Source organism: Astatotilapia calliptera, chromosome 3, assembly GCF_964374335.1.
Source record: "Astatotilapia calliptera chromosome 3, fAstCal68.1, whole genome shotgun sequence".
In the NCBI taxonomy this organism is placed as follows: Eukaryota; Metazoa; Chordata; class Actinopteri; order Cichliformes; family Cichlidae; genus Astatotilapia; species Astatotilapia calliptera.
In genome coordinates this window covers 30,691,303-30,718,521 of record NC_137424.1, presented here as the reverse complement: position 1 = coordinate 30,718,521, position 27,219 = coordinate 30,691,303, and the positions used below count along the sequence as shown (strand labels likewise).

Sequence of the window (27,219 nt, the reverse complement as noted above, 5' to 3'; positions counted from 1 at the left end):
GTTTTGGCCATGTGACAGACTGGCGACCTGTCCAGGGTGTACCCTGCCTCTCGCCCTATGACAGCTGGAATAGGCTCCAGCGCCCCCCGCGACCCTGAAAAGGATAAGCGGAAGCGAATGGATGGATGGATGTTTGTTACATGTTTTAATGCTTTGTAACTTGTTCTATTTAATCTCAACAAGCCCCTAAAAACAGTCAGTGATCACTGTTGGCTTCTCTCAGTTTTTATTACCACTATTCATTTCAAAGCTCAGTTTTTAAAACCTTACGATATAGGTTTTAAAAACCTACATGAAGCGCCTTGAGGCGACTTTTGTTGTGATTTGGCGCTATATAAATAAAATTGAATTGAATTGAATTAACTACAGTCCATGAATCATCTCAGTTGTTCTCCCGACTGAAGTTCGGTCCATTTACAGCATCCCTCCATGCAATTGCATTTGTCCAGAACCTTCAGGAACCCTCACATTAACTTTTATTGAGTGGAAAAAAGTTAGCGTTCACCCTCCAGCTTCACTGTTTATATTATGCTAACCATAGCTGTGTAGCTAGCCAACAAGTAGCACATCATTATATACCAGCTAGTCAAACTTCAGTAACACCTACAAATGCTGCTGTTTACTTTCCTGTCTTCATTTATGTCAGAAGTGATAGCAGAGCTGTACGTCTTAATTTGTTTCGGAAATCCCTAAGTGAGAACGTGGTATATAATATTTTGATGGAAACTAGTGAGCTAACTTCCTGCTAACTTCTAACTCTGTTTGGGCCCAGGCACGGCTAACGACATTAGACTTAAAGACCGGATGGACAAACACCTCTAGTTTTGTCTCATCTGTGTGTCTTTTGTCGCACAAGAGACACACTTCCACTATGCTTAAACTTCCTTTGGGCTGTTCTTAGTTCAGTCTGGTTTGAAGGTGTTGGGGTCAGGTGTTTCAAGTTTTCTTTGCAGTCAATTCCTGTGCACATTTCTAGTGAGTGTCTTCTTTGAGACTACACATCCCAACTTGGCTGAGTCAGTCACTCATACATTGTCAGTTGTTCTGTCTTTAAACACATCTCTCACCAGTTCTTTCCAGAGTCTTTGAAATATTTCTCTTCTTGCCTCTGCCAGGCTTGTTCCGTATTCTGTGATTCTCTTACTTTCTTGAAGATATTTTTTAGTACACTACTCTTGGGAACACTTGTGATAACTTTGTATACCCATCTCCTGCTAGCAGTAGTCTACACTGATTTATTTTCCTTTGGACATGATGCTTTAAAAAGTGAGAGCTTAAACCCTCCCTAAACATTTTATATCACATGTAAATTTGAAGCTTGTACTAAAGTCACTTTCAACTTGATTTTACAAGCTTTGGGGATTACAAAGTTAAAACACATAATTGCACAGCAGTGGTTTGTGCTGTGGCTCAGTAAAAAGTTCAGTTTTTCATTAGAGCTAATACTACTGACCCTGTTGAAATATGATGTTTAAAATCCATTGCTCTGTTAATAAATCTTTGACAAAAACTTTAAATGCCGTAGCCAAGCTAATAGGTTTATCCACATCTGTATATACAGTATTTAGCGTGTTTATGGAAACACACAAAAAACATTAGCCAACTTAATAGAAACCGTGAGCTAAAAAGTAGGTAAGTATACTACTGAATTAAACATGTTGAATATCCAGAGCATTTTTCTCTACCTGCCCTTATGTAGACTAAAGTCTGTATTTAGAAAATTATATTGATATATCTAACTTCTTACAACGAACAAATAAAGATAAAGAATGTGATACAGCTTCTCAGATAAGGCCTGTTTTCCCATCACAGCCATGTGACCTTCTGCAGGTTGTGTTGCCTCCAGCTGCTTCTCTGTCTGCAAAACCACACATGAAAGCATTTCTGTCTCCATCTGCTGGATGTGCTGCAGCGTGCTGCGGATGCCAGATGTTGTTCGTCCCATCACACCCTCTGCATAATTCAATGTATATTCAGACAGATGCCTTGCACCTTTTCTCCCTTGAGACATTTTGTGTCTCTACTTAGGGACACGTGACAGCTTAATATATCAAATCTGCTATCTACAGCATCTGCTCATTGTGCCAGGTGGTTAGAGATCAACAATACAGGCAGGAGGCCACATCCTGCTTTTAATCCTGCTCAATCCTTCCAGTATTTTAGACCTCTGGGGTTTTTTATGACATTAAAATATCCAAAACACATTACTGGATGTCTTTGTCTGGATATCTCATCTCAAAAATAAGTTCTGGCTTGCTCAGCATTCTCAAGCTGATGCATATTTGGTTCTACTTTTATCAGCTTTCCTAATCCAGGAATATCATCATAACTTTTCCATGGTATGAGATATGTAGTGCTGCCCTAACATGTTAGGAGGTCATTTGTGAGAAGACAAGTGTGAACATGGAATACATGGATTAAAATGAATGAAAGTAATTGTGCCTCAAAGATAAACAGCATGCATGTGTGAATGTGTCTGTGTGTGTAAACTTTACAGAATTTTTACCATGTAATGGTTCTGTTTCTGAAGCCTTGGGTCATACATTTAGAAACACATATCATCGACTTAAACATTGTTTCGAGCTCCAAGCACCCTTCATAGTATATTCTCTAATGGAAGTGGCCTCTCCCAGCAGGACAATGCCCCTTCAATAGGACAGAACCTCTCAGGAAAGGAACATGACAAACAGACCATATTTCCAGGATCCTAATACTATAATCTAAATGAAACGTGGATTTAAACACTGAGACATCACCCACTGGTTTTTGTACTGCAAATTTTAAAGCCACAACTTTAGCATTTTGAACTGTGCTATTTTCTTGGCATCACAACTAACCATAATTCAACAGGAAAGTACTTTAGGGAGCTAGATATCAAGTGGCTTTCCTAAATAAGTTGCATTTTATTGTTGAAGTACTAAACTGAGTCAGCCCAGCTATCGCCAGGTCATGCTAACATCAAGGTCAAGCTAGCTAGTTTTGAGATTTCCCATTGTAGTAAGCAGTGTTGGGAAGGTTACTTTTAAAATGTATTCCATTACAGAATACAGAATACATGCCCCAAAATGTATTCTGTAACCTATTCCGTTACGTTACTCAATGACAGTAACGTATTCTGAATACTTTGGATTACTTAATATATTGTGGCGAGTTCAGACAAGGAGGAGACGGAGGTATCGTTTGGTCTTGCTTCCCGTGAGCTAGCCAGGGAGCACAGCCGTTTATTACATTTGCAGAAGAACACACTGCCACTAGCTAACTGCTCAGCGCGGCAACCACAACACACATAGGGCGCCCTCTGACCCCGGAAGGACACACCGTCGCAGTGAGAGGGCGTCACCCGTCACCATGGCAACATACACAAAACATAACTGTACAAGCAGAACAGCCCTGACCCGCTACAATATTATCATGCTTTTTACAACAACGTGAATGTACTATTGCTGTGTGATTTATTACTATTACTGAAGGTCCGCGACTCCGAACTGTAGTAAAGGGACCTCTGACTAATGCTGGGCTCACACTGTGCGATTTTTGGCCCATTTTGAGCCGATTTTTGAGTCGTGCGATCGTTTTGGCGATCGGCCCGATTTTGGCCTTTATCGTGCGTCGTGCATCGTGTAGTATACGTGGGGTAACGAGAAGCGATTGACACCTCACGACCAGCTCCCGATCATCAATCGCTTGGTCTTGAGGGTGTCACCGCAGTTTGCCACACTGCGCACGCGCAAACACAAATGTCAGCGAAAAAGACGGCGTAGCACGGCAGTGCAGCGTGTGATCTGGACACAAGCGATGGAGGCACAACCTGTAGAACCATCCGAGCCCTTTCGATGTGGCCTCACAAAATTATCACGACCACAACAACCGTGAAAATAGTTGGATCGACACTGCTGCTCAATCACAGCTGCCTGACCAATGTTTTTCATTAGCAATTTAGCAAAGTTGATGGTGGTGGTGTGTCTGTGTGAGTGAAAGACGGAGAGGGAGAGCGAGCGACAGAATTTCTGTTATAACCTTCATTTTTATGGACGCACAGTGTGAGCACTCAGGTCGCATCAGAGCATCGGGCCGTATAGTGTGAGACCCTGCATCGTGACCTATGAACTTCTAACCCCTGCGAGTCAATCGTACAGTTTGAGCAGGAGCTGAATCGCGCGACTGAAAAAATCGCACAGTGTAAGCCCAGCATAATACGGCGGGGTCCCTGTCGGCTGGTAGCCGAAAAATAGCTCTACTTTGTTGTGTGGGTCAACTTTTCTTGCGACAGACAGAGAGAGGCGTTGAAAGACTGCTCCAACGGAACTTGTTGTTTTCGGAGGAAAACACGAACACAGTGTACAGTCGAGTCTTAATAGCTTACTTACAACTGGGCTCGTCAGGCACTCTTCTTGGCTGCAGTGGTTATTATTATATTTACATGCTTCCAGCTCCCGTTTTTGCTCGATGACTGCTCGTACCTTTCCACTCCCCTTTTTCTCCCTCCTAGCGCTCACAGACACATAACGTGTATGGCAGTCCATTCTCCCTGCAACACGGACTACACTGAACATGATGCTACATTCTTTAGAGCTATGCTTGTAGCATTCTGCCTGTTAGCTTAGCACAACAACAACAACAACAACGAAAAGGCGCTCTCTCACCCAGGAAACATACAGTCGCAGAGAGAGAGAGCGTCGCCCTGTAACCATGGCAACCGTAACGCTGCCGCCTGGAACAAAAGAACGTAGCTGTCAAACAAAACCCAAACAGTCCTGACCCGCGACAAAATGAAACAGAAAAGTACCCCAGTGTATTCCATTTATTTCAACAAAGTAACTGTATTCTGAATACCACCTTTTTAAACGGTAACTGTAACGGAATACAGTTACTCATATTTTGTATTCTAAATACGTAATGGCGGTACATGTATTCCGTTACTCCCCAACACTGTAGTAAGCAATCGGGTGTTATTGTTTTTTATGCAAATTTTATGCACGTGGCTAGAAATGGAAAGCATGCTAAGCATTATCTTTCGTGATAATCGGTTATAAACTGTTGTGTGCAGTCCCTCTAGTTTTTTGCAGACTTAAATTGTGAACATAATCAGACAGTTTGTTCGCAGTGAAAATAAGTTTGCTTTTCTTTTGAAGCAAACATCAACGAACTATCACGCAAAACCTGTGAAACTGTGAAAGTGCTAACTTTGCTCTAGTGTGCAAACTTTATATTACGAGAGAAACACTGCGATTGTGTTGTGATAGCAACAAACCAGAGCATACTGAGTAGAAATTGTCACTATTTATTTCCCTCTAACATTATTTTGCTTCTTCTTTTCATGGTGATTACTTAAGCCTTGGACACAAACTCATTGAAGTGTCAAAGATTGAATTTCAGCAGATATAATGATGACATGCATTTGATATGGTAATAGGTTAATAAAATAAACACTTTTGCAACCTAATCTGTAAGAATGTAAAACTCTGTGCCACATTGATCTAGTGAACTGGATAATATGACCGTACAAGGCTCTATAATGTAAACTGATCTGAAAACTAAGCTGCTAGCAAACAGAAAAAATGGCTTTTTGACATTTTCTGAGACCTTGAGGCTTGTTGGTCCTTGTGGTTCTTGCAGTTGTTCACAACGTCACCCAAATGAAATAATCCTACCTATTAATGTAATGTGTGTGTACATCACGGTGGAGACAGCCACAGAAGCTATGGTAATGAAAAATAGTTAATTGCACATGTTTGTTCCTCGTCAGTCCACACAGTGTCTTTGGTAATCAAAGAAAAATTTGGTACCAAAATGTTTAATGTGATATTTCCATAATACAGAGACTCTGTATTCTATTCTAAAGGTTCAAGGTTCAAGGTTCCTTATTTGTCACATGCATAGTTATACAAGTATAACATGCAGTGAAATGTAACCTGACACGCTCCTCGACATGTGCAAAAAAAAAAAAAAAAAAAATATATATATATATATATATATATATATACATTGGGTGAATGTGCAGTAGTAGCAGCAAGCAGGTGAATTCTGTACGTTAATATGAATAGACATCTGACTATTTTACAGAATAGACAATATAAACATATTTAAAATTAAAGGAATTTGGAATGAACATTGTGCCTGGGTTTAGAGTGTCTGGAAGAGTCCTGTCTCAGTCAATTATAGATGATGTGAGAGGGCGGGTGTGTGTGTTTAGGGCCCGGATGGCTTGGGGATAGAAGCTCCTCTTGAGTCTCTCTGTCCTTGCCCGGATGATGCGGAACCTTCTACCAGATTGCAGAAGTTGGAACAGTTTGTTGCCAGGATGGGACAGGTCCTTCAGTATCTGCGCTGCTCTAGTTCGGCATCTCCTGGTGTAGGTGTCCTGAAGCGGGGGGAAAGCAGTATCCAGCAGCAGCGTTCTGCTGTATGGATCACTCTCTGGAGAGCTTTTTGGTCCTTCACACAGCTGTTCCCAAACCACGACGTCATGTTCTGTGTGAGGATGCTCTCCACAGCGCCTGTATAGAAAATCCTGAGGATCTTTGGAGAGACCCTGAACTTCCTCAGTTGTCGTAGGTGATACAGGCGCTGCCTAGCCTTTTGGGTCTGGACCTTAATGTGGGCAGCCCATGTCAGGTCTGAGGAGATGCGGACACCAAGATACTGGGGTGGCTGTAGCTCAGGTGGCAGAGCAGGTCAGCCATATCAGAAAGTCGGTGGTTTGATCCCAGGCTGCCCCCTGGCTGCATGCCAAATATCCTTGGGCAAGATACTAACCCCATGTTTGCCTACTGGTGGTGGTCAGAGGGCCCGGTGGCACCAGTGTCTGGCAGCCTCGCCTCTGTCACTGCGCCCCAGGGCAGCTGTGGCTACAATGTAGCTTGCCATCGCCAGTGTGTGAATGGTTGAATGACTGAATGTAGTGTGAAGCGCTTTGGGGTCCTTAGGGACTAGAAAAGCGCTATACAAATGCAGGCCATTTACCATTTGAAGGACTGCACCCTCTCCACTGGAGCTCCATTGAGCTTATGTGAGCCTATGTGAGCTTCTCACATAATTACCATTCAATCTCACTTTAAGGAACTGATATTTCTTTCTTGATCTTTCAGCCAATATAGAAATAATTGCAATTAAGTACTAAGAAAGGCAGTTTCTGAGAGCTCATACATTGGACAAAAGACACAGACTGCTTAAAAGCTGCTTAATGATGACAAGTTAGTGTCACGGACCCGGCTCTGGAGGACTGGGGGTCCGTGAGCAGTTTTGACTGTTGTTGTTATTATTATTATCGTTATTATTTGGTGATGTGTGTGTCTTTCTGCACAATGCTGTGTTAGTCTGTGTTCCACTCATTATATGTATAGGCAGGGTGTGGGTGTGTACATGTGTGGCTGGAGGATGGAGAACAGCCACATTCAGGCCTGATGGGTGTGGCCCTGCAGGAGGACTGGCCACACGTGAAGTTTCTGCCACACACCTGTTGGTGATCAGGGCTTGTCGGGGGAGCTACTTAGGAGAGTGTTGGAGCTCCCACCGGCACGGGATCATTGAGTTGTCTACCCAAGTTAGTGTGTGTCAGCGTACGACGGTGCAGTTTGTGTATTCCGCCAGAGTTGGTGTTGATGGCTGTTTTTGTGGTTTTCCCCCCAAGTGGAAGAGTGGACCAGAACAGCAGCACGCACAAGGTGTGCTAGAACACAACAGCGGGGAGCACACACACACGGGATTCAAGGGTGCAACGGGGAGTTATTGTGTTTACAGCCTTCACTGTAAATAAAGTGCACTGTTCCCCCATATCCCCACGGTCTGACAGCCAGACCGTGACAGTTAGTGCACTGTAAACCTGTGGGTTCCAGGATATAATTGGCCATTTTTGACCACTTTTGATTTGTTTCTTTATTTCTTTCTTTTTCTTTCTTTCACCATTAAAAACTGTTTACTTGCCTAACAGTATTCAGGAAAATGCATCACGTAAATTATTTATCATAACCCTTGTTTTACTTGGTAAGTCAATACAATTTAAAAAAAAAACTGGTCTATAGTTTCATTATATAGAGTTTCATCATACGGTGCCATGATCCATTCTGATCATGGCACTGTAAAAACAAACATTGATTAAAGCCCCTACTGCTATTATCATGGTTAATAGCACTAAACCGTAAGTGTTGTTGCCATTGCACATTGCACTTTTTTGATGATAAAATTTAGGTTATTTTCTCAGGGCTTATATTATTTTTTTGTGTGTATGTGATGTGTTTGTTTGTTTGTGTTTTTTATATTTCTGTATGGACATACTGCAAATCAGTTTCCCGTTAGAGACAATAAAGTTACCATTGACCATTGAGCATTCATTCAGTGATTGTGCAAATGTACTGTTTATAAGGTTTGTTGCAGGTTTCCCCAACTCTCTGTGTGATTTGAAGAGCAAAGCTTTTTGCCAGTGTTTTGACTGGTCAGTAAGTTCAGAATGCACTAATTAAATGGCAACCCAATTCCATTAGGACAGTTAAAAAAATGTCTTACTACTGACCTAACTCCTGTCTCATAAGTGACTAGAGTTTTGTACAAAAAGTTAATTTTGCTCAGTAGACTTTGAGAATCAGAATAGAAACCTGTTGAATTGGGCTCTCACATGGATAAGACTGTCACTAAACCGTCCTCTAGAAAATGATTAATAATGTTGAGCAAATCAGGAGAGAAGGTGAGGGGTAATTTTGTACTAAACCAAACAAAATTCCATCTGATAACCAGAGTTACCTCTCGGCTATATACTGAATTGACCTGGCCTGTTTGTTTAAAAGGTACAACGTGTTTTTGGAAGTCAAACTTTTGGAAGAAATAGGTAAGTTCTATTATAATTTAACAATATGTCAGCCATAATACAACTTTATTTGTGTATTATTTTAGCGCTTTACATGTCACTGTCAGTGGGGATTTTATACAGTGTAATGCACAAAGGTGAACGCAACTATTTGAAATATGTTTAAAGATTAGAGGGTGGATGTGTGAAGAATTCCAGCCACCGATTATAGACTGTTGGAAAAGTGAAGTCTGAGGGACTATATATTTGTATAGCCCCCTAATAGCGCCTTTAATAAACTGTTTAATATTAATGTCTTATATGATTGAATACTCATTTTGCTATATGGACATTAGTGTCAGGAATAACTAGGAATGGGATTTGAAAAGATTTCATGATGCTGCTGTGTGGTAGGCAATGGACTCAAAATTCAGAGCTCTAGAGGCGAGGCGTAACACAGGAAGGCAGCTTTTTGGCTGTACTCTAACAAGCCTGAGTTGTACAAAATGCTAAACTAAACTATGATTCAGATTATAAAGGAACACAGAATACACGGGCAAAAACAAAAGTAATATCCATGCTGCAGACTCTGTCATTACTTTCCTCCTAAGTACACAAACTGAAATCTGATTGTAGCAAAAATACAAGGGGGACCAATATGTCCGATCAGCAGACAGGCAGGCTTACAGTTCCAAGGAACTGGACTACTGCAAACCTGGTCTTGATTCCCATCCCTTGATGTAACACATCTCAAACTACTTGCAGGAACTTTTTCTGTACCGCTGTAATCTAATGCATTACTGATCACAGGTAACTAATAATGTGTTACTTGTTTTACACAGAGTAAGCTCCTCAATTATCTGCATGAAAAAAAAAAAATCAAAGGTGCCTTTACGCTGCACACTTGTGTAGCAAAAAGCTCACATGAGCCACTTCTGACGAAGTTGGAAAATGGAACAACTTCTGAGGAGAAAGTTGCATTGATCTATCTTTTTTTTTTTTTTTTACATACAATATTTTCTTTTGTCTTGGAAAGATCCCAACAGCCCCAAACTCAGAAACTCTGATCTGTAACATGACGAGTAGCTTCAGAGCCTGTCACTGACATGTATGTCTGTTTATTGTTTCTTCATCCATGAGAAAGTCAGAAAGCTGAGTAATAGGCAAAATATGACTAAGTATCTTACGTGAGTGCAGGGATGAACAGAATATTTATCTTAAGTATAAAAATCCTGAGAGTAAAAGAGTTGCTTCAGAATTACTATAATAATATGACCTCTACTGGCCTATGGTGACTCTGCCAAAGTAAAGGATTCTAAAGCTTCCACCTGGGTCTCCTGCAGAGTTCTTTTTAAACTGAGGACCCTGGATGCAACAAAAATGGCATAATAATGGTAAATTGCTAAAGTAGCAAACCCATTTCTACCAAACTGTTTTAATTCAGCCACATTGGATGGCTTTTGAGCATGAACAGCCTATTAAAGGACATGACAAAGTTTCAATTATTGGCCCTAGTTAGTTTCTGAACATATGCTTATTTAGCATATTGCTAAAAAACAACAACAAAAAACCCATTTTGAATCTTAGATGCTTCACCAGTGACTTGGCTAAGTCATGAACCTTAACTGGGACCTGGATAGACTCTTGGAGTAATTATATAATTATATTATATTGCACTATAGGTAAACTGAGCGGATAATCAGCTTCTAATTACTTTACGAACATTTGCTTATTGAATGTGGGGTTCAAACAAAAACCAGTCTGAATCTTAGGTCCTTCACCAGTGACTCAGTTTTTTCCTGTACCTTTTAAACAGACAGGCCAGGTCAAGTCAGTATGGAGACGAGAGGTAACTCTGAGTTCTGTGGTTGTTATTGAATGTGGGGTTCAAACATTCATTCAGTGCAAATGTACTGTTTATAAGGTTTGTTGCAGGTTTCCCCAACTCTCTGTGTAATTTGAAGAGCAAAGCTTTTTGCCAGTGTTTTGACTGGTCAGTAAGTTCAGAATGCACTAATTAAATGGCAACCCAATTCCATTAGGACAGTTAAAAAAATGTCTTACTACTGACCTAACTCCTGTCTCATAAGTGACTAGAGTTTTGTACAAAAAGTTAATTTTGCTCAGTAGACTTTGAGAATCAGAATAGAAACCTGTTGAATTGGGCTCTCACATGGATAAGACTGTCACTAAACCGTCCTCTAGAAAATGATTAATAATGTTGAGCAAATCAGGAGAGAAGGTGAGGGGTAATTTTGTACTAAACCAAACAAAATTCCATCTGATAACCAGCAGACACCTGGATGAAGGAGAAGAAAAACGATAATATGTGACATATTTAAAGCACAACCACAAAACTCCGAGTTACCTCTCGGCTATATACTGGCTTGACCTGGCCTGTCTGTTTAAAAGGTACAGGAAAAAATATATCACACAGTATCTCGGTTTGAGTAACACTTTTTGGAAGTCAAACTTTTGGAAGAAATAGGTAAGTTCTATTATAATTTAACAATATATCAGCCATAATACAACTTTATTTGTGTATTATTTTAGCGCTTTACATGTCACTGTCAGTGGGGATTTTATACAGTGTAATGCACAAAGGTGAACGCAACTATTTGAAATATGTTTAAAGATTAGAGGGTGGATGTGTGAAGAATTCCAGCCACCGATTATAGACTGTTGGAAAAGTGAAGTCTGAGGGACTATATATTTGTATAGCCCCCTAATAGCGCCTTTAATAAACTGTTTAATATTAATGTCTTATATGATTGAATACTCATTTTGCTATATGGACATTAGTGTCAGGAATAACTAGGAATGGGATTTGAAAAGATTTCATGATGCTGCTGTGTGGTAGGCAATGGACTCAAAATTTAGAGCTCTAGAGGCGAGGCGTAACACAGGAAGGCAGCTTTTTGGCTGTACTCTAACAAGCCTGAGTTGTACAAAATGCTAAACTAAACTATGATTCAGATTATAAAGGAACACAGAATACACGGGCAAAAACAAAAGTAATATCCATGCTGCAGACTCTGTCATTACTTTCCTCCTAAGTACACAAACTGAAATCTGATTGTAGCAAAAATACAAGGGGGACCAATATGTCCGATCAGCAGACAGGCAGGCTTACAGTTCCAAGGAACTGGACTACTGCAAACCTGGTCTTGATTCCCATCCCTTGATGTAACACATCTCAAACTACTTGCAGGAACTTTTTCTGTACCGCTGTAATCTAATGCATTACTGATCACAGGTAACTAATAATGTGTTACTTGTTTTACACAGAGTAAGCTCCTCAATTATCTGCATGAAAAAAAAAATCAAAGGTGCCTTTACGCTGCACACTTGTGTAGCAAAAAGCTCACATGAGCCACTTCTGACGAAGTTGGAAAATGGAACAACTTCTGAGGAGAAAGTTGCATTGATCTATCTTTTTTTTTTTTTTTTACATACAATATTTTCTTTTGTCTTGGAAAGATCCCAACAGCCCCAAACTCAGAAACTCTGATCTGTAACATGACGAGTAGCTTCAGAGCCTGTCACTGACATGTATGTCTGTTTATTGTTTCTTCATCCATGAGAAAGTCAGAAAGCTGAGTAATAGGCAAAATATGACTAAGTATCTTACGTGAGTGCAGGGATGAACAGAATATTTATCTTAAGTATAAAAATCCTGAGAGTAAAAGAGTTGCTTCAGAATTACTATAATAATATGACTGGCCTATGGTGACTCTGCCAAAGTAAAGGATTCTAAAGCTTCCACCTGGGTCTCCTGCAGAGTTCTTTTTAAACTGAGGACCCTGGATGCAACAAAAATGGCATAATAATGGTAAATTGCTAAAGTAGCAAACCCATTTCTACCAAACTGTTTTAATTCAGCCACATTGGATGGCTTTTGAGCATGAACAGCCTATTAAAGGACATGACAAAGTTTCAATTATTGGCCCTAGTTAGTTTCTGAACATATGCTTATTTAGCATATTGCTAAAAAACAACAACAAAAAACCCATTTTGAATCTTAGATGCTTCACCAGTGACTTGGCTAAGTCATGAACCTTAACTGGGACCTGGATAGACTCTTGGAGTAATTATATAATTATATTATATTGCACTATAGGTAAACTGAGCGGATAATCAGCTTCTAATTACTTTACGAACATTTGCTTATTGAATGTGGGGTTCAAACAAAAACCAGTCTGAATCTTAGGTCCTTCACCAGTGACTCAGTTTTTTCCTGTACCTTTTAAACAGACAGGCCAGGTCAAGTCAGTATGGAGACGAGAGGTAACTCTGAGTTCTGTGGTTGTGCTTTAAATATGTCACATATTATTGTTTTTCTTCTCCTTCATCCAGGTGTCTGCTGGTTATCAGATGGATAAATAACCTTTTAGTGAATGCTAAAAGGTTATAAGTTACTGAGGTCACAAGTCTGATTCTTTGTTTCTATTATTTCTTCCAGGAAATGTCCGGTCTTTCCATCCCTCTGTTTGTGACAGTGCTCTGCTTCCTGCTTCTCAGCCCCCCTCCATGTAGCAGCAGCAACATTCTGGTAGTCCCTGTCGATGGTAGCCACTGGATAAACATGAAACTTATCCTTGAACAGTTACACTCCAGGGGCCACAACATCACAGTTCTGCGCTCTGCAAAGAGCTGGTACATCCCTAATAACTCTTCCATTTATACTTCTATTAATATAAGCACGATTGTGGATGAGACAGACATTAACTACTACAGCAAAATGTTACAAGATGTTATGGAATGTCGCACTTATCCTACATTTATACGCACGCTCTGCCAACAGTACTTGATCACACCCTTGTTTGATCAGGTTCACAAGATCTTTGCCAGATCAGTTGCTACAATAATAGAAGACACAGTATTTATTCAGAAGCTACAGGATACCAAGTTTGATTTAATGTTAACTGACCCTGCTATGACAATAGGGGTACTTCTTGCAACTTACCTCGAGCTGCCTATAGTTTTTAATGTGCGCTGGATTAATACTGGAGAAGGTCTTTTCACCATAGCTCCCTCTCCTATCTCATATGTCCCTGTGCCAGGAAGTGAGCTCCATGATCAGATGGACTTTCTGGAAAGAATCAAAAATATGCTGCATTATCTTTATAATGTCATTGAACAGCACTTGATCATAAATCCTGCCTACTCAGACCTGCTCCAACGACACTTCCCTCCAGGTACTGATTTGCTGTCTTTACAGCGTAGAGCTGATATCTGGCTGTTCAGGGCAGATTCTGTCTTTGAGTTCCCTCGGCCCACAATACCAAATGTAGTATATATAGGGGGCTTCCACTGCAAAAAGGCCCAGCCACTCCCCGCTAAGCTGGAAGCATTCATGCAAAGCTCCGGAGATCACGGGGTGGTTTTCATGTCTCTGGGGACATTTATATCAGCCCTACCTCGGAAGGTCACAGAGGCCATCGCTGCTGCTTTTGCTGAGCTCCCTCACAAGGTGATTTGGCGTTTTGTGGGTGAAAAACCTTCATCTCTCGGAAACAACACCCTGCTGTTGGAGTGGCTACCTCAGAGCGACCTCCTGGGACACCCCAAGACTCGTGCCTTTGTGGCCCATGGAGGCACCAATGGCTTGTATGAAGCCATCTACCACAGTGTTCCTGTTGTGGGCCTCCCCCTCCTCTTTGACCAGTTTGACAACTTACTCCGGCTGAAGGTGCGTGGTGCAGCTCGGGTTTTGGAGGCCTACTCACTGACCAAAGAAGACTTCCTGGGCGCTCTCAAGGATGTTCTTGAGAATCCCTCTTTCCACACTAACATGCAGCATCTGTCCCAGCTACACCGTGACAAACCAATGACTCCAATGGACACTGCCATCTTTTGGATTGAATATGTCATCAGGAACAAAGGAGCACCTCACCTACAGTCAGCAGGTTTTCATCTGCCTTGGTATTCCTACTTCTGTCTGGATGTGGCTGCTTTAACCATAGCCATAACTGGAATTTTCATCTGGGCTTTGGTCTTTGTCTGTAGGCTCCTCTGCTGCCGGAGGTCAAAGAGAAAAATGAAACCAGAGTAAATGAGCCAAACATGATGCAGTCTTTGCAACGTTTAGCTTGACAGAGTCAGTGTCACATGATTAGTCTTTACAATAATTTCTCCCTTAAATTTTTGCTTTGACTAAAACTGCATTTGCCAGAAATTTACAAACAGTTTAGAACAGCGAAGATTTGAATTACCCCCACGGAAATTTGTCATTTAGGGTGAATACTTTTACTTTACATCATAGGATATCTTTTTATATCAAAAGATATCCTCAAAACTTAAAGGGGACCTAAACCTCCCTAAACCTAAACTTCTCAATACATCTTGATTGACCAGCAGAGGAAATTTGGCAAATTTTTCAAGGGTGCCACTCACTAACTTGACTCTTGTCTTTCTTTCACTCCCTTTAGGCCAAATTCATTCTGATTGGCTGCCCCTCATAAACAGAGGGTTTAACCCTTTAAAACCGGTCGGAGCGGGAACGCTCCGTTTTGCGTAACTATTTTTGAATCCCTGTTGAACTGGAACCACGTAAGCTAGCGCAATCATTTTTTTGCATATAAACCGGAGGAGTTGTACTTACATGTTATGCCATTAGCTTGTCCTAGGTCACCGTTTCCTTCCACATATAGCTTTGCAAAAATAGCATAAAAAGCACTTGCAGCAACAAAAAAAATAATATTCCAGAAACACGCTTTGCCGATCCGATCAGCTGTTCACCACACTTCCCACACTGGAATAGACGTCAGTGCGAACTATTGTATGTCTGCCATTACCTGGCCGAAACCAGAAATGACGTCATTTTTGCGGAAAATGTATTTTTTTTTTTTTTACCTTCAGGGCCTTATAAGCCTATACTGGTGTTTTTAAAAGTCATGTTTGACTTTATGCTTTTCTGAATAGTTTCTGGGATGCTTAGAACTCAAATTGCACTGCTGGTAATAGTTTATTTTGATTCACATGCTGTTGTTTTTGCACATTTGCATTATAATATTTATTTTTGTTTTTCCTGCAGTATATAAAAATGAAACTATGGAGACACTCAAAATCAATTTCCTGTGGTTGGAAACTATTTTCTGCAACTTTTCTGTATTAACAGTTTTGAGGGATAAACCTCTTAAATTTCTCTAACTAGAAATATATGTGAAAAAAAAAAAGATTTTCAATTTTTTTGTAGTTTATTGCACTTTTTTTGCAATTTATGTAGTTTCTATGGACTTAATGCATAGATATTATTAAAATTTGGGCTATAACGGTTGTATTGATGTATAGCAACTTGAAATGCTCCCAAAAATGGCACTACAGCATGTAAAAATATAAAGATAAGCTCTGGCGGACTTGGTTCTATGGTAGGTCTTAAAGGGTTAAACAATGAAAGCAAACAAGATGAACTCTTTCCAAGCTTTAAGCTTTTGTGAAAAGGAGCTTTTTGACATAGTTGTGCTCTTTGCATAGTTTTAGGCTGAAGTTTAGAGGACTGCAAACTGCAGTGTACGTGAGAGCGTTACATGTGGCAGCAGTTGGTGTGAAATTCATACTCTCTCTTTGAGTCACATCTCAGACAAATGCAGACACACAGGCAGGGTTTCAGATTCAATATGAGTTACACTATCATAACGCCATCATCATGTTGACAAATGTAAGCAACTTATATTAACAGTCAAAATACTACACTTATATTATACGTAATCAGATTGTAGTATAGTACTTGTAGTATTGTTTTTTTCAGTGAGACAACTGTATCAATGTCTGTTGAGTTTTTTCTTTGAGATTCTAAATTTGGAAATACCCTCAGACCAAGTCAGGTAGAGACACTGCTCGATAGAGGAGAACATGTTCCAACATATGCTGTTAAACTGTTCTGCAACACTTTATGGGCCTCTACTGTACTTATACCAATTGTTATGCCGCGAGGAGCGGTGAGGGAAACATCAGACTTCACTCAATCTTAATTGAAGTAATTGTTTTATTGTCTCTTGCCAACATCATGCACATACAGACAGCAACTTCTCAAAATGACTCCCAATCCATTTCCTGCTCCCTTTAAATACTCTAAAGACACGCCTTCTTAATACAGACTGGCCTATAAAAGAGCTGCAATTGAGGCAGGCCTCCTCTTTACTGGGAAAACAAGATGGCCACCACAGAGCTGTACAACAGCGGAACAAATAAAACAAATCGTCTTACGATATGACAAAAATCATGGACAATCCATAGAAAAGCCGCACCTTACTAAAAGCCGCAGGGTTCAAAGCTTGTGCAAAAAGTAGCGGCTTATAGCCCGACAGTTACGGTAGTTATTTTGTACTCTACTTCACCACTTAAACCAATTTATACAACGCGCATCATTCACCCATTCAGACACATTCATACAATGACTAAGTGATCTATCTGACATTCACATGCTGATCACCACATCAGGAGCAACCTGGTATAAGTATCTTGCCCAGAGATACTCTGTTAGTTGGAAGATCAGTGGCTTCTCTTCTCCGGCCCTAATGTCCAAGTATTCTCAGGCAAGCTACTGAGCAAACAATCTCCCCTAATGCATGCAGTGGCATGTAAGTGTATACGTGATAAAAATACCTGAAAACCAAAGATTAAAACACAATATTAATATGTGTGTGTGTGTGTGTGTGTGTGTGTGTGTGTGTGTGTGTGTGTGTGTGTGTGTGTGTGTGTGTGTGTGTTCTGGTTCTTCCTATCTTGGTGGGGAACAAAATCTGAAATTTACTATACTGGTGGGGACCAACAGCCCTTGTGGGGACCAAAATCCAGGTCCCCATGGGGTTGAAGGCATTTTTCACACTCAGAATGTGGTTTTAGTGTCAGGGTTACAATTGGGTTATGGTTAGGTTTAGGGTAACGGTTAGGGTTAAGCATTCATTTTTGATGGTTAGGGTTAGGATAAGCAGCTAGGGAAAGCATTATGTCAATGAGATGTCCCCACAAGGATAGCAAGACCATACTATGTGTGTTCATGTGTGTGTGTGTGTGAATAGGTGAATGTGACAAATTGTATCAAAAAGCACTTTGAGTGCTCTGATTGGCAGAAATACACAGCCTACCAGGGTTTATGGAGGACTATTTAGAGTGACTGCTTCTGACTTACAATCTGTACAGTACATGGCTCCCATCTGTCTTTATGGCCAGTCATGTACAAAGAAATACGAAGATCTTTATTTGGAGCTCTGGAGAACCTATGTACTTTCTAATTTATAAATAACAAACTTGTGTTATCTGATGAATCAAAGTTTTGTGACATTTAAAAGAAACAAAAGTGAGTGATTAGGCTCCCCTCCCTCTGAACCCATGTGGTAAAAATACCAAGTAATACCTATTGTTTCAATACGCCCATTCTTCAGTCAAACAATTTCAATTGTGTACTCTTTTTTTTCGGTCTGCACTGTATGAAAAAAGTTCCTCGGAGCCAAAGTGTAAAACATTTACTGACTACAAATTATTAATTAAATCAGTTGGGGAAGAAGCTTATTCTTCTTTTACCCTGCAATAAATTTTACCACAGTATTGTGTTTGGTTTGGTAGGTTTGTCTATCTGCACCTTTTTTGCTGTGGTTTCAACCTTCTCTCTCTAACCTACACAGAATACACAAACCTACGCACACTTACTGTTTTGACTATATTTGTGAGAACATTTCTCTTCACTCTAACTTTCTATTCCTATTTCTATTCCAGCCCTATAGTAATTCCAGTCTTAGATATCACATCAAGTCTTAACACTTAATTAACCTTTTAAAAGTGAGTCCAAAAATGAGAGCTTAGATATCGTCTCTAGTTTAAAACGTTCTGGCCCTCACAATAGCAGAAGTAAGTTCATACACGCACAGTTATATTTTCATGTCTTTAGAGGACATATGTTGGCTTTCATTCATTTCCTGAAGACTTAGATAAACACTAACCTCAACCAAAATTTCCTTAACTGATCAGTTATAAATGATCTAAAATCACCCTAAACGTTATCTAAAACCACAAAACGTGGTGCTTTGATAAGAGAAGAGTTTAACTCTTTTAAGGCATGAAAAAGAACTGTAGCTAATGAATACAATTCCACACGACATACCTAATAGTTCGTTCGGTGTTGTTTAACAGCATGTTTAGAGGTATCACAGCATATGGGTTAACATGATTGATGGATTGTAGCTGGAGACCAGCTACAATCTAAAGAATTCTTTGGGAATTCCCATCAGCGGACACATCGATCCCTGCACTCACTGTGCCTGTCCATGCCTAATCTTTGCGGCTGCTGTAGAAGCAAGAAAGACAGAGGCTCAGAAAAAGTGGGAGTTTGTTTTTGTTCTGGGACAGAAAGGCGTTCTCCTGCCTCAGGATGTTGCCTTTAAAGCTGAAGAAGTGGGTTTCCTGTGGAGGAAACGATCACAGAATAGACAAGGCTGGGTCGAGGCAACGTGTTCCCAACATTGCTTGAGCACAGGTCACCCGGCTGCAGACTGGGCTGCACACTATTTGTGGAATAAAGTCAGTCTCAAAGCTCTGAGGGGTGAGTACAAAGGATTTAAGCTTTTTTATGGGTTCAGTCTTCATGCACTTAAAAACTCATGGCATCTGTTTTGCAGGTTTTCATTTCCACCAATGGATCTGGGATGCTCTGAAGCCTGGTTGAGTGACAGCTTCAAAAATGAGGGTGATTTTTTCCACAGCAGAGTGGCTTTATGAATCTTGCAGAGTGGACACGTGTGATTAGGAAGAATGCACCTGAGAACAGAGTCTTCCTTTCTTCCTCTCTGCCTTGAGTGAATGGATGGGCTTTCCTACATTAACTCACTGTTCTGTGAGTGTGAATCAACGTCTGATTGAGATCACCTCAAGTTTCCCATGTGACGTGTTTTACCCTCAGAGACATGTCCAACGATACCTGCAACCTCCCCTTAGACACGGACATATTTGGACTGACCTGTATTTATGGCCTCATCTTCACTCTGGGTCTCCCCAGCAACCTGCTGTCTCTTTGGGGATTGTACCACCTGGGGCGCTCAGGTGGCGGAGGCTGTCAGCTGGTCTACATCCTCAACCTGCTGCTGTCAGACTTCCTCCAACTGCTCACACTGCCCTTATGGATTCTTTACCTCCAGGGTCCACACCAGTGGCCCTATGGCCAGCTAACCTGTGAGCTAGTTGGCTACGTGTTTTACGTGAACGTCTATGCAAGTGTCATGTTCCTGTGTCTGATAGCTACAGACCGCTGCCTGGCTATTGTTTACCCATTCAGCAGCCGCAGGGTGCGAACAGTCAGAGTAGCAGCAGTGTCAGGTGTAGCGGTGTGGATCCTAACCTTCCTGTTCTGTCTGAGTGGGCTGCTGCCATCTGTGTTCAACTCTGACAGACTGCTGTGCTTGGAGCAGTACCCCGTCAGCCGCCGATATGCTCAATTTAAGATTGCCACTGTGGTTCTAGGCTTCTTGTTGCCATGTGCCATCCTAGGGTGAGTTAATACCAAAATCTACATGTGCACATATGTTTCTGATTTAATGTTTTCTAGATAAATCGGATATTTCCCTGTTCTTTTGGAACGTTTTGTATATTAGATTAAAGGCTGGTTTCTGATCTCCAAATCTGTTTCCTCCCTCAGCTACACCTCAGCCCACATTGGGGTGACACTCAGGCAATCTCCATCCCTCTCCGCCCATGAACGGCACAAAATCGTAGGAATTCTGGTCGTGATTACTGTCAACTTCATTGTTGTCTTTGGACCCTACCACCTAGTAGGTGGATACAGGTTTGTATCCTTGCTGCTGACTGATGATCCATGTGAACTGGAGCATTCACTTTTCCTCATCTATCGCCTGTGCTATGGTTTGACCAGTCTGAACACTTTGCTGGATCCCCTCTTCTACATCTTCCTCTGCCCTGATGCTCGGCTAGAGCTGCAAAGGTCCCTGCCCTGTTTGGGAAGAGGGCAAAACCCAAGCAAAAGCATGACTCTTAGTACCAGAGCTCACCCAGACACCAAGAGGGTGAGTGAAAATAGACAGAGTAACCTTCTAGCAATATAGTTTGGACTTGACCACAATCAAAGCAATTGCACCACCCAGTGGGAAGACATATGTTGAGTTTATGCCTCGCAGTGTTTCCACCTTTTCATCTAAAGAATTATTTGGGCATTCACAGTTTCTCATCTAGATACTGCTTAAAGGTAGGAGAGAAAAAAGATATTTTTGCGCAAACAGTGACTTCAGCTTACATGTAACTCAGCTGAAATATGGAAATTCAGTTTCATATTTGTCAAAAGCGCACATCCATAACTACTGTGAGTTTATGAAGCAATTGTTTTCTGCTGCTCAGTTTACGATCATTAAAAACTGCATTTAATCACACGTGTGCTGTCAGTAATTTTAAAAATAGAGAAGGTGTGAATCACTATGGAAACACAAGATTGTGGTTATATAACGGTAAGCAACTAGTCATACGAAGGTGCCAGGAATGCTTTTCTTTTCTTTTATTCATTTTCTAAAATGTCATTTTACTGCTAAAAGGTATTGACAGCATATGAGTGAGCGCTAAAGTAAACGTGCAATACACTTTTTCTCATAAACAGCTTGAGCAATTTCATCATAAAAGGAAACCGAATGTTTTGCATCTGAAAAAAGAACGCTGGTGTAGGCACTTACAGCTGGTGATAACATCTAGTGAGAAACACATTACACATTTCTTAAAAAGTCTAAGGCTCGGTTATTTACAAAGCAAAAAAGCGTGTATTACTTTAAACTAAATTGACATTTTCATCAAACACCCTCAAAACAAGAGAGGTACATAGAATGGGGAAGTTTTTGCAAATTTAGTGACATACTGCACATGACTGTATAATGATGCTAACTAAACTGTTTTTTCTTGCTAGAGTACAGAAATTACATCACATATAATTCGCTAAATATAAGGAATACAAATGAGTCTAGGACTTTGTACTGAAAAGCTAAAATTAAATGATAAAGCTATCTTTCTCTATTTTTATGCAATATCTCTATGTCAAGCACAGGGAAGCACTGATAGATATTTTTACTGAAACAGGGACGGATGGATATTTTGTAACAAGTGTTGTATTGGCATTGCAATACTTATTTCACAATCATCCCCACACATAATTTCACTAAGAATATGCAAAAGTTTTAGATTACACATCTGCAGCAGATTAGACCAATTACTGGATGTCTTTAATCTGAAAAGATACCATTAAGAAGCAAGGAAAGTTTGTAAAAGGACATGGAGTGAACTTTGCTCTTTGTGTTATGAAAAAGAAAGGCCATTTCTAAAATTTAATTATTTTGAAGACAAATGTCTGCTGTCATTGTCTAAATACATGAAGAAGCATATGAAACCCTGCCAGTGGCGGACTCCCTCAGACATCGGTGCGTTGGTGGTTCTTTGTGTCCGGGGGTGGGCGTCCAGGTACACACCGGCTCACTCCTTGGCGGCCGCTTATCGGGGCCTGGAGCCTGGGGCTCGCTCGGGCCACTTCGGAGGTGGGGTGCCCCCGGCCTCTCGGCCTGGGGCTTGGTCACTCAGGCACGGCTGGCTGCCAGCGGAACTCATGGGCGCGTCACTGCAACTCCCCCTGGCTTCTGCTCCGCGGCTGCTGAGTGAGCCCTCATCTGGGACTCTCCTCAGCTCTTTCTGGGACAGTGACGCGGCTGCCCCTCTGTTGGTCTTCCTTGGTCTCTTGTGTTCTGGGGGCCTCTGGATGTCTGGAGTTTTGATCTCCTCCATACCTGCTTCATGCCCTGGAGGACGGGGCTGTGGCCCCCCCACACCCTCTAGCAGATCATTACATGAAGGAACCTTTTAAAAACAAGCGCGTCCATGCTCACAGGTGTACACACGGGTGATCACACCCACAAACTACACCCTTTTTGGCTCCTACCTCAAAGCACACTGTGTTCTGTTGATCTTATGTGCTGCACAATAATGTTTAATTTTTAGTATTTACTGTCATATTCCCATATATCATTGTGATGTTGTTTATTCTATTACTCTTGTTCTCTTCTGCTTGTTTTCTTTTTTCTTTCTCAACAGGTGATCCAGGTGATTGATATATGCATTTTTTTTTCTTTTCTTTCTTTTTTTTTTTTGCTGCCCATTCTGTTGGTTTTTGTTTTTTGCCCTTCTCCCCCGTCCCTCTTCTCAGCTGTTTCTCTTTCCCTCTTTCTTTCTCCCCTTCTTTCCCCCAGTCAAGTCTGTCCCGTATTCAGTAAGTGAAAATAAAATAAACAATAAAAGGTGAATCAAATGGACCATTACGGCAAGGCTGGGATGGTCAGTTTGGTAAAGTAAATCCGTTGGGCATCTTTCTTTGCCTTTAGACAACAATTCTGATGGCAAAAGAGCCAAACGGGACAGGCAAAAAAAACAAAACAAAACAAAACAAAGAAGAAGCATATGAAAACAACAGAAACCTCATAATATCCATCAGGTCACAAGTGCTCCATCCAGTGTCAGGATTAAGGTTGGATTTTAGTCTATCCACATGTTCCAAACATGAACTCCCGATGATGTTCATTTATACTAAAACATATTCTTAATCCTAGATGGGGCACTAATAACTTGATTGATGGATGGAGAATACAATGCTATAGCAAAACAGGTAAGCTTCTTGTGAAAAAGTATTGCCTGAGTGATATGTGTTAGACAACAGGGAACTTTTTTATGTGCAGTTGAGGTAAATAAAACCTTCTTTGCACTTACTAAAGAAGAGATGGTATGTTTTACTTCTAAACTGAAGTACTCATACTTTCTTCCTGAGTTGCAAGGGAATGCTTCTTTCTCGTCATTATCTCAGAGTTGCCGATAGAGCTCTGAGCTGTGCTGCGGCGCCGGGCGAACTCTGCAAGATCCTCAGCCAGAACAGACTCCATCACTGCACCGAGAGAATGTCGGATCTTATTGCACAGGTCAGGGCAGCTGAACACATACAGAACAGGATTGAGGACGCTGTTGAGGAAGCCAATCGTCGCTGCAACTGGGAGGGCCTGTCTTATAAAATCCTGAACAGACTGAGAGTTTGGAGCCATCACTTCCATGACGATGAATATGTGGTAGGGTGCCCAGCAGAGTACAAAGCTCACCACCACAGACACTACAAGCCGAACAAAACGGAAAGGGCGACGGTTACATCTGTTTGCTATTATGGAGTGTACAACAGCATAGCTCACTATGATGATGACCAAAGGGATTAAGAAGGCAAAAAACAGCTTCATTATTGCCAGTCCTTCTTTCCGTTGTTTAATTATAGGTTTATTATTTGTCTGATTCTTTGGTTCAGGCAGGAATCGTGCATAATCATAGTAACAGAGATTCCGGCCATGTTCTACAGGGATGACGTCACGAAACAGGAAGAAGGGGATAGTGCAGATCAGAGCCATGGCCCAGATTACCCCACATATCTTCTTAACTAGTTGGATGTTTCTGTGGTTTTGGGCCCAGACAGGTTTCAGCACCACCAAGCAGCGGTCCAGAGAAATAGCCGCCAGTAGGAAGCCACTGACGAACATGTTGAGAAAAAAGATGGAGGAATGGATGCGGCAGAAAGTTGTCCCCAGTGTCCAGGTTTTGCCCCGGGCCATGTACAGGGTGAAGAAGGGCAGTGAAGAAGTGGCTAGAAGGTCAGAGACTGCGAGGTTCAGGATCCAGATGCTAATGATGGAGCGACGGACATGGAAGCCCACCACTGCAACGATGAGGAGGTTTTCCACGATGCCAATTGTAGAGAAAATGCCATGGAGGGTAATGGTAAAAACATTCAAAGAATGGGACCCTACAGGGTGGCTGGATACATTATGGTTGCTATTTTCAGTCATCTTGGATGAAAGATTTCTTGTCGTCGTGTCGGGTGGTTGCAGTTCAGATGACGTGCTTCACAGCTGAAAGAGAAAGAGATGATAACATGTAAAATCAAACAGTTCAGTTAGTGGAATCTGTTATGAAAGAGAAAAGTCATATCTAATTTTTTTTTTTTTTTAAGAAAACATTTTGTTGTTATTGTTTAAATGTGGTTACTTTACGAGGAATGGCTCAGCACAAATCTGATTTGTCTGTTCTTGTTCAGTAATAGTATATGGCTACTGGTCTATTTAGTATAGCTACAGTAAATGGAGTGATTCGTATATTTCTACGCTATATTCAACAGGCCAGATTCACACACATTCTATGCTTTGAAGTGCTTTCTAACTACCATTCACACTCCGATGGATGCATCAGAGATATCCTGCCACAAGGATATTTTGCATGCAAACTAGGGTGAGCCACCAACCACCAACTTTCCGATCAGTAGACAACCTGCTCTACCTCCTGAGCTACAGCCACTGTATGAAAGTGTTGAACCACCCCTTATTTCTTTCTTGTTTTCTAGTAAAATTGGAAATACAGATCTGGTACATTTATTTTATTTGGTATCCTTATTTTTCACAGTCTGAACTCTCTTAGGTAAGCTTTCTTGTCATTTCTTTGAGTAGTCTTCAACTTCAACAGTTCTCCAGGGTTCCTGGGGGACAATCAAAGCTTTTCTTTGGATGTTGATTGGTTTTTATTCCATTGTCTGTTATAATTTCAAACTGCTTCGGTAATGCTGAGGTTGGGCAAGCTGCTGTGTGCTGATGATGATTTCAAATTTGGATTTATCACTTTATAGGACATGTTGTCACTTCTTTTCAGTCCAGTACTTGTGAAAAAAAGCATTCTTCAGGATGGAGCTGATATATGCCAAAATACACAACCGCTGAGACCATTTTCTGATCATGACTTGGAGATACTTTTCATCTGCTGCAGATCATTTTTATCTTGGTCTGCCACTGCTTTTGTCGTTCACTTATCAATTTGGCCCAGTTTTCTTTAAGGACACACTGCACACCATCCTGAGATATGCCATTTTTTGACTAATGACTCATTAGGAATCACATTGTTGGTGCAAAAATACCATTTTATGCCTCTCAAACTGTGTTATATTTGATAGTTGCTGAAGTAGTTATTTGAAATGGGAAAAAATTCTATACTTTTGTGAAGGAAAATGAGTTCTTTAATACGTTTTCTGTTATGTGCACACAGTTAGGGAGTTAGGGATGATTCCATAGGTACTGTACATTTCAAGTGGCTTACAAAGACATTGCCCAGAAACTGGTCAATATTGGGTTTGTTACTTGTTACATTTCTTAATGCTGTAATGCTGAACAGTACTTGAGTACCCCCACAGAGAAACTAAATTATTACTTAAACTCCGCTGCCAATTACCAGTTAACAGTATAAATCTTTTGCCACACGTGAGTAGAAGTCATCATTCTTTTAGTGTTTAATTATTAACACGAAGTGGACAACACTGAAAACTGGTTCAAAGAGACTTCAAAGTGATTGCCACAGTGATTATACTGTAAAACCACACAGGAAGAAACCTTGGCTGCGAGACTGACTGCACACTCAGGTTTAACATCAGTCTGGGTTCTTCACATTGTGTTAGCATGCTTGTGGAGATGCTTGCAAAGAGTTGATGTCATGTTAATCATTTGTACTTACTTCTGTCCTAAACTTTGCACTTGACCAATTTACCTTGTTGTTTTGGGCCATTGGAGTATTCTTATCTCCACTTCTCAGAAGTTGTATACACCTCCACCATTGTCCCTCTCCATGCATATGAACTACAGTCAGTTGATTGTAGCACAAATGTGGTGAAAGAAAAAGACACGTTTTTCAACCCAGTATCATGTAATAGACACGCCGGTCCACTGTGTCCATTTCACGTTTGCCTCTCACTAGTGACTTCGCGGCTTTAAAAGTCTCCTCCTGCTGGTGATGCAGCTTCTACATGTGTGCCCATTTTACACTAGGAAGGAGAAAAGCATGATGAACACAGTGGACAGGAGTGCCTATTTCACACTTTGCTGTAGGACTGAGTTGCATTTGTTGTTTGTTTGTTTGTTTGTCTCCGCCCAGCACGCAGATAACTGAAGAACCTTTGGAATAATTTCAGTGTAAGGACATTTAACTACACATTTAATCCCTGGCATATGTTAATATAAGATTTAAAAAATGCAATAGTTTTTCCCAGTTCAGGTTTTCTTTAGTTTTGTTTTTGCCATCCCTGCCTTGTGTTCTGTTATTTACAATAAACCTCACTTGCATCTTAGTAAGTGCCTGCATTTGAGTCCACTTTCCCACACATCACACGACTGCTGCCGCAGCCTTGACATACTTAACTACTTTAGTGTAGTGTAACTGGCTTTGGGGAGTTTAATAAGCTGAAAAGCTATAAATAAATAATACATTCATTTAAAATGCCAAAACTGTATGCCTTCCATCATATTTTCCAAAGCTGTCCAGCGGGCTAGATTGGGTCTCTCTGCTGTGCCGATTCTGGCCCCTGGGCCTTATGTTTGACATCCCTGATCTAGGCTTAGCAGTAT

At 40.9% G+C, this 27,219-nt stretch overlaps 2 protein-coding genes and 1 pseudogene across 6 annotated transcripts; 2 read left to right on the top strand and 1 right to left on the bottom strand.

The window, feature by feature from the left end:
• The first annotated feature begins 8,690 nt into the window (after window positions 1-8,690).
• On the top strand, window positions 8,691-18,328 carry LOC113018518 (UDP-glucuronosyltransferase 2C1 pseudogene; annotated as a pseudogene). 2 transcript variants are annotated; one of them, XR_013906956.1, is made up of 2 exons: window positions 8,691-8,821; window positions 13,242-18,328. The product of XR_013906956.1 is annotated as a UDP-glucuronosyltransferase 2C1 pseudogene, transcript variant X1 (transcript). The 2 variants fall into 2 exon arrangements; XR_013906957.1 differs by lacking the exon at window positions 8,691-8,821 and adding an exon at window positions 11,067-11,267.
• A 142-nt stretch (window positions 18,329-18,470) lies between these two features.
• LOC113018527 (G-protein coupled receptor 4) lies at window positions 18,471-26,942 on the top strand. Of its 3 annotated transcripts, XR_013906958.1 has the most exons (5): window positions 18,471-19,319; window positions 19,396-20,261; window positions 20,409-23,276; window positions 23,359-23,414; window positions 23,610-26,942. XR_013906958.1 is itself a non-coding variant. In XM_080299826.1 (4 exons), the coding sequence occupies exons 2-4, from the start codon at window positions 19,681-19,683 to the stop codon at window positions 20,830-20,832; spliced, it is 918 nt and encodes a 305-aa protein (XP_080155952.1). In that variant the 5' UTR covers window positions 18,471-19,319; window positions 19,396-19,680; the 3' UTR covers window positions 20,833-26,942. The 3 variants fall into 3 exon arrangements, 2 of the variants coding, with proteins under 2 accessions (XP_080155952.1, XP_026017381.1); XM_080299826.1 differs by having other exon boundaries at window positions 20,409-20,555; window positions 20,643-26,942; XM_026161596.2 differs by having other exon boundaries at window positions 20,409-26,942.
• Window positions 21,966-24,627, bottom strand: LOC113018526 (prostaglandin D2 receptor 2-like). The gene has a single exon (XM_080299825.1). It carries the CDS (start codon window positions 24,625-24,627, stop codon window positions 23,542-23,544), a length of 1,086 nt encoding a protein of 361 aa, XP_080155951.1. The 3' UTR covers window positions 21,966-23,541.
• Window positions 26,943-27,219: the final 277 nt, after the last annotated feature.